The following is a 7,947-nucleotide window of genomic DNA, read 5'->3' as shown; positions in this document are numbered from 1 at the left end:
TGTGAGACACTCCCTTCAGACTAAAGAGACTCCGTTCCTCCAGCCTGTCGGTGTGAGACACTCCCTTCAGACTAAAGAGACTCAGTTCCTCCAGCCTGTCGGTGTGAGACACTCCCTTCAGACTAAAGAGACTCAGTTCCTTCAGCCTGTCAGTGTGGGACAATCCCTTCAGACTGAAGAGACTCAGTTCCTTCAGCCTGTCAGTGTGGGACAATCCCTTCAGACTGAAGAGTTCTTTCTGCCTGTCAGGGTAGATTACTCCTTAAAACATGTTTCTGGGCGTCTTTGATTCCAGAATACTTGTATCAATATCAGTTCTATCTGTAACCCCTTTGCTTCCTCCTCCAGCTCCTCCATGCCCTCTACCAGAATACTCTCCAGAAGCTGAAGCAGGAGTTCACCATCTTTCTGAGTGAGCAGGTAAGAGTGTGTACGAGTGTGACAGTGTAAGTATTAGGGTGTGAGAGAGTGTGTGCACACACTGTATGTGTGTGTTTGAGCTTGGGCTTTATCATGCACGACATCACACTGGGGCATAGGAAGACTGTGGGTTCAGAAGGAGGAAGATCTGCTGGCCCGTGTGCAGGGTGAAGTCAGTCCGCAGGATTACCAGGAGCTCTCTCAGTTCCTGAGCTCTGAGCAAGAGAGGTTCCTGAAGGAATACACTCTCCTCATCATCGAGAGGGCGAAGGAGGACTTCACTAACCTGTGTGTGTATGAGCAAGAAACTGGGGTGGGGAGGCGTGGGAGAGTCTATGTCCTTGAGAGTGTGTGTGTATGAGCGAGAGACAGTGTGCGAAAGAGAGTATGTGAGAAACAGGGAGGGTGTGAGAGAGTGTGTGTGTGATTGTGTGTATGAGAGAGAGAGAGTGTGAGAGAAACTGGGAGGGTGTGACAGTGTTTGTGAGAAACAGAGGGTGTGAGAGTGTGAGTGTATGAGAGAGTGTGTGTGAAACGGGGAGGGTGTGTGAGAGTGTTTGTCAGTGACTGTGTGTGTAATCTACTGGGCTCTACTGGGGTGTCTTCTGCTTGTGTCTGGGGTATCTTGAGGTGGGCTCCTGCTGGTTTCTGAGGTATCTTGAGGTGGGCTCCTGCTTGTGTTTGGGGTATCTTGAGGTGGGCTCCTGCTTGTGTCTGGGGAGCCCTGAGCAGTTTGGGGGGTGTAGTATGATACTCTCTGCTCTAAAGTGACCCTGTGCTCTGTTTCCTCAGAGAAAGAACATGCACAACACCACACTGGAGATGAGGAAGACTGTGATACAGAAGGTGAAAGATCTGCTGGACCGTGTGAAGGGTGAAGTCAGTCCACAGGATTTCCAGGAGCTCTCTGAGTTCTTGAGCTCTGAGCGAGAGAAGTTCATCATTGAGAGGGCGAAGAAGGAATTCACCAACTTTCTGAATGAGCAGGTGAGTGTGTGTGTGAGAGAAACTGGGAGGGTGAGAGGATGTGTGTGTTTGTGTGAGAAATGGGAAGGGTGTGAGAGAGTGTGGGAGAGAAACTTGGAAGCTGTGAGAAAGTGTGTGTGATCGTTTGTGTGTATGAGAGAGAGAGAGTGTGTGTGAGACACGGGGAGGGTGTGAGAATGTGAGAGAGTGCTTGTGTGTGTGTGTGTGTGTGTGTGTGTGTGTGTGTGTGATCTACTGGGCTCCACTGCGGTGTCTTCTGCTTGTGTCTGGGGTATTTTGAGGTGAGCTCCTGCTTGTGTCTGGGGTATCTTGAGGTGGGCTCCTACTTGTGTCTGGGGTATCTTGAGGTGAGCTCTGAGCAGTTCAGAAGACGTAGTGTGCTGCCCTCTGCTGTAAAACGACCTTGCGCCCTGTTTCCTTAGAGAGAGATCAAGCAGAGAAAGATCTGCTTGTTTTGGGGGTGTCCTGGGCAGCGAGCTCCTGCTTGTTTTTGGGGTGTCCTGGGGCGGCCACTTGCTTATTTCTGAGGTGTCCGGGGGAAGGTCAGAGGATGTAGGGACGACCTTTTGCTCTGAAGTGACCTTGCTCCCTCTTTTCCATAGGGAAAGGTACTGCTGAAACTTCCAAACAAGATGGAGGAGACAGTGGAGGGAAAGGAGAAGGAGCTGCTGGGCTGCGTGAAGGGCCAAATCGAATCCAAACAGGATTTTGAGGAGTTTAAAATGTATTTTGCTGCTGAGCGTAAGACGTTCCTGCAGAAATACAACATCATGTTTGGCGTGAAGGTGGCCTCTATAGTGGCCGGGTCTGTGCTGACCGCGACTGCGGGTGTGGCTTGCGGCCTGGTTGTCGGAGGCGTTATTGCTGTAGAGGTTGGGGTTGGGGTGGCAACTGGTGCGGGGGTGGGGGTGTTGTCAGCCTTCGCCAAGTTCTTCAAGACGAAGCCAGAGCCGGAACAGTGACACCCACCCTCTCGAACCCCGAGCCAGACCCACAGAGAGACTATCGAATCCATTCTTTATCCTCAGGTGTCTTTTCTTCACTAGAGACCACAGGTACAGGGTGCAGACAAGGGAACCACTGTGCGCCGTGCAGAGGGGTGAACAGTAGGGGGCGCTACAGCCCCAGGTGGAGTTTTCAGTAATGAGGAAATTCCTGGATATGCACTAGAGGCCATTGGTGCTGAGGACTCCCTCTCTGTGTCCACAGTGCCCAACGTTCTCCTACAGACCTTGATATGAACCCTGTCCAGCAGCCCTCCTGCTGTGGTGGGAACAGAAATCATCTGGATTTCTCTCCTTCCCCTGTTACAGAGACTCAAACCAGCACAAGCCCTTAAACACTTTGCTCACTCAGGTGGGTTTGAGTCTTTTATATGACTCTACAGAGAGTCACAGCACCTATAACAAAGAAATACACAAACACAAGCTTGTTAATTGAGACCTAATTAGCTAGTCCAGGTTCATTCTCTCCTCAGGCCTTCATTAATTGAGACTTCACTGGTGCAGGGTAACTTCATCTCAGGTCTACAGTTGTGCATTGAGAATTCACCAGTGCAGGGTAACTTCTCCCCAGATCTACAGTTGTGAATTGAGACTTCACTGGTGCAGGGTAACTTCTCCCCAGATCTACAGTTGTGAATTGAGACTTCACTGGTGCAGGGTAACTTCTCCCCAGGTGTACAGTTGTGATTTGAGACTTGACTAGTGCAGGGTAACTTCTCCCCAGATCTACAGTTGTGAAGTGAGACTTCACTGGTGCAGGGTAACCTCTCCCCAGGACTACAGTTGTTATGAATCCTCAGTAGTGGAGTGTAATGTCTCCTCAGGCCTACAGCTAGCAGGACCTATAAGCCTGCCTGACAGGTTTTTGAACTCGAGTGCAGACAGGACTCTTTGTGTACTTCATGTTTCAGGATGATTGTGTCTTTCAGAGATTAAAATGAATAAAAACTACATATCTCAGGTGTCTGTGGGTTTTCAGTCTGACTCCAGCAATTTTCAGTCACCTTTGAAATATCTCTGTGCTTCGTCACTAAACTACAACTCCATTCTACCCACAATCCTCCCAGAAGAAGCCCACATGACCACATGAGAACATGCAAACTCCACCCAGATAACACCCCAGGACCAGAACTGAAATCAAGACACCAGAGCCACAAGACAGCAATACTAACAACGGCTTGGTTTAAGATCTGATGTTTTCACACTGCTGCCTTCAAGCTGTTGTGCAGCAAAGTCCTCTCTGTCAGAATTGTATTTCAAGTCTAAGTTCTGAAACTAATTGTCTCTTCTAGAAAATCAAACTGCAATTAAAATGCTGCCGAGCCTGTTGAGTCAATTTAGTCAAACAGAAAACATACAGCTGGTGCATATATATATACACATCTGCATTCATAATATTGGGAACTATGATAAAAAGAAAAGAGACAGTAATCTCTTGGTGTAAGTTGAAAGACCAGTGTCCCAGTATTCCCAGAGCAATCCCAGACAGCCTGAGTGAGGAGACCCTGCAGTCAGACTGGAGCACTGTCTCTCCTGCAGTCACACTGCCCTGCGGACACAACACACAACAACACAGCTTGGCAATTTCACCAGTAAAATAAAGTGAAAGATTCTACACACATCATTTTCAGAGATCTGGACTCTACACACACCTTATACTGGGAGAACTGGACTCTACACACACCTTGTACTGAGAGATCTGGACTCTTCACACACCTTGTACTGAGAGAATTGGACTCTACACACACCTTGTACTGAGAGATCTGGACTCTACACACACCTTGTACTGAGAGATCTGGACTCTACACACACCTTGTACTGAGAGAACAGGACTCTACACACACCTTGTACTGAGAGAACAGGACTCTACACACACCTTGTACTGAGAGAACAGGACTCTACACACACCTTGTACAGTACTGAGAGAACAGGACTCTTCACACACCTTGTACTGAGAGATCTGGACTCTACACACACCTTGTACTGAGAGATCTGGACTCTACACACACCTTGTACTGAGAGAACAGGACTCTACACACACACCTTGTACTGAGAGAATTGGACTCTACACACACCTTGTACTCATCCATCCACGGTGAGGAGATGTCCCAAGTAGCTGACTTCAGTGGCGCAGATCGTGCTTTTCTCTGGATTGAGTCGGACTCCTCGCTCTCGGGACCGTTGTAGCATAGTGCGAAGGTTCCTGTCGTATTCCTCCTTGGTTCTCCCATAGACCAAGATGTCATCAACAATCGCTGTCACGCCTTCGAGGCCTTCATATGTCTCATGGATTTTCCGCTGAAACTCGTGTTGAGCTGGGCAGGCGTAGGAATCTGTTGAACGTGTTGAACGTAGTTAGTTTTGATGACTCTTCTGTGAGCTTGACAGCCCAATAACCTGACCTAGCATCCAGGACACTGAAATAGCACTCTCCAGCCAACTTTGGTGTAATGTCCTCAAACGTCGGCAAGGGGTAGTGTGGACGTTTGATAGCCTTGTTCAGATCCCTTGGATCAAGGCATACTCGGAGTTTACCCGTGCGAGGTTTCTCCACCACCACAAGTGCATTAACCCATTCCGTTGGCTCTGTGACTCGGGCAATGATGCCGGACTTCTCCATGTTGTGCGACTCCTCCTTAAGACGGCTCCGCAGTGCATGAGGTATGCGTCTCGGTGGGTATACTACAGGAACTGCATTTGGTTTGAGGTGGATAGTGCATTCACCTGCAAAAAGCCCAATTCCTGTAAAGACATCTGCAAAATCTTGTAAGATTGGCTTTGTCTCAGTGGGAGGGGTGGTCACAGATAAGACTAGTTTAATAAGGTCCATGTCTAAACATGCTTTTAGTCCGAGTACTGGAGGTGCATGAGTGTCTACAATATAAAAGTCCAGACACATTTCTCTGTCCTTGTACTTGCATTTCAGGGTGCATGCGCCTTTTACAGCCAGTTACTATCCGCCAGAACCTGACAGTCTGCGAGAAGTGGGCTGCAGCACAGCGTCACTTTTAAACTTGTCATATTCAAGCAGAGGAACGACGCTAACCTGAGCACCCGTATCTAACTTCAACTTTATTCCCGTTTGTGCGTTTCCTTTGATGTCTACCAAAACCTGTTCAACGGCGGAGCTGGGGTTTTTCGTGCGACACACTGAGTCGACGCACAGCTCCACGTCTTCGGATTCCGGGCTTTTTCCCCAAACCCCTTTTCCCTCGTCTGGAGCGGCTCGCTTTTGCAAAGTGGTTCAATTTCCCCACACGTTAGGCGCCGCTTGCCTTCTGCCGGGCAAACGCCCTGTTCGCCGTGAGCCTTATGTGGCACTGGGCTCCCCACTCCGGTCTAGCGCCTCCTGCTCGGGCGGGTTTCTCAGCTGAACTGCGAGTCCCTGCGCTCTCGCGCGGGCTGCGCGCGCTGCTGCTGCTGCTGCTGCCCCTCGTTCTCTGCTGGGTTTTGCGCCGAGTCGTGAGACCCAACGACGCCTATGGCCCCGTCTGGCGTCAATTCCGAACCGACGCTCGACGGCTTTTCTCTTCCCTGTCGGTGAACGTACTCCGGAAACGATGCGGTCCCTTACCACCCCCCGTTTACTATCCGAGTAACTCCAGTCCTTCCGACAGGGAGCCGCGGCTCTGTCACAAAACTGTCCGACCGGTTCGCCGGCTCCCCGTACTCTCTCGTGAAATCTATATCGAGCAAAACGTAACGTTCGTTTTCGGCTGAACGTGCGCTTCAAAACGGTCATGACGGGTTTCGGGTACCTTCGCCTCCTCCGCGTCCGGTGTCCGTGTGTTGTGTACGTCTCTGCCCTTCTCTCCGACCCCCAGGAGAAGATACCCGCAGAGCTCTTCCTGTCCTGTCGTCTTGAGCCCGTTAGCTCCTGCGTCCACTCTGGCCTGTTACCCTGAGCAACCGTTATTCCCGCTCAGCCCTCCGCCAATCAACATGCAGTTTCACTGCTGACGCACACAAACATCACATCCCCTTTCTTTTCATTGGAGTTAGGGACCAACACAAGAATGACTACCTCTTGTAGTCCTAATGAGCTTCCTTTGCAAAAATTGACCTAAGCAACGCTTACTGCGCGCTTCACTTAACATCAGGATCATAACGCTATAAAAACAAACAATAACTTAACATGGCTATCCCTCAGCTACTTGCTGACATCAGTATATTTCAACTCCTATGTAATGACTTAAACCCTTAAACGTAAACAACAACCACCAAAACTTTTCCTAACATATCAGTACAGTTGCAATTACAATGTTTTGTTATTATGATTAGGGCAGCGATCTGGTTTTCCACCCTGAGGAAGATGAAGGTGAGATATGGGACCCCAGTTTCACACAATCAGTGCAGTGTGTCTTTGTGGTGCTGAGTGTGGACTCACCACACTTGTTTGATTACTGGCTTGTCCGGCTCTTCCAGTACTGAGTGTATGTTTGCTCTCTCTTTTCAAGGTGTGTGTAATCTACAGCTCTATCAGTAAGGTGTGTGTTGGGTCCTGATCTCTCAGTAAAGTATGTGTAGTGTGTAGCTCCCTCAGTACAATTGTCAAGGTGTGTGTAGAGTCCAGATCTCTCGGTACAAGGTGTGTGTAGAGTCCAGATCTCTCGGTACAAGGTGTGTGTACAGTTCAGCTCTCTCAGTATAATGTGTGTAGAATCTTTCACTTTTTTTACTGGTGAAATTGCCAAACTGTGTTGTTGTGTGTTGTGTCCACAGGGCAGTGTGACTGCAGAGGAGGCAGTGCTCCAGTCTGTCTGCAGTCTCCTCACTCTGGCTGTCTGGGATTGCTCTGGGATAACTGGAACACTGGTCTTTCATCTAACATTAAGAGAACGCTTTTATTTGGTGATAGTTTGATATTTTGTTAGATGTCTTATTTATAACTTTTTTTTATAGAAAACAAAATCTGTTAGACTGTGCTCCAGATAACACGCAGGAAAAGAGAAGAAAAGAAACACTTTCACTTGTTCCTGTAATGTCCATCAGCCATAGTCACTTTATTCACCCACTTTTAACTTAGTCAAGCTGACTGAACTTATTTAGTCACATTTTAGTTCTGCAGTTTAATGTTTGTATGAAAAATGCATGCAGTAATAGTAAAGTAAAATAAAATGTATTTCTAAGAAATCGTTTAACAGATCAGATTCTAGCACAAAAGGCACCAGTCTTTTGTTGCACAATATAAAGTGTATTGATATCTGTGGTCAAATAATTGTGCAATAAAGGGTTAAATGCAAATAGATTTAGATTAAATTAAAACCCAGAGAACACTTGGAAGATTACATTTAAAACTAGACAAGTGCAGGGCTTTCAATACGATTGTAAACTACGAAAGGCTAGATGCGATACAGCAGGCTTGTAACTGTCACACACTTCTTTCACCTGTTTCACTTCCTTTCTCAGAAAAAAGGAAGCTCAGCGTGCAGCACATCTTTCTGTGGTTTCTGTGGGTTTCTTCTTCTGTACTGAGGCCCCCAGGCCTGTGTTCCTTCACACCTCCACACCTCTCACCCTGTTATCTCTCAGAAGT

At 48.2% G+C, this 7,947-nt stretch overlaps 2 protein-coding genes across 12 annotated transcripts in view; one reads left to right on the top strand and one right to left on the bottom strand.

Annotated features, from left to right (window-relative positions):
* LOC148662628 (uncharacterized) overlaps nt 1-3,373 on the top strand; it is a 224,638-nt gene extending 221,265 nt beyond the window's left edge. The window contains exon 33 of the mRNA XM_088632156.1: nt 2,010-3,373. Within this exon, the coding sequence (XP_088488282.1) occupies nt 2,010-2,369 (360 nt within the window). The 3' untranslated portion in view covers nt 2,370-3,373. The remainder of the gene's footprint in view (nt 1-2,009) is intronic.
* The window catches only part of LOC148662626 (uncharacterized), a 783,119-nt gene that overhangs the window by 743,140 nt on the left and 32,032 nt on the right, over nt 1-7,947 (bottom strand). The window lies entirely within an intron of this gene.

This window comes from Lepisosteus platostomus, chromosome 5, assembly GCF_059453375.1.
Source record: "Lepisosteus platostomus isolate fLepPlt1 chromosome 5, fLepPlt1.hap1, whole genome shotgun sequence".
Taxonomy (NCBI): Eukaryota; Metazoa; Chordata; class Actinopteri; order Semionotiformes; family Lepisosteidae; genus Lepisosteus; species Lepisosteus platostomus.
This window is presented reverse-complemented; position numbering and strand designations above follow the sequence as displayed.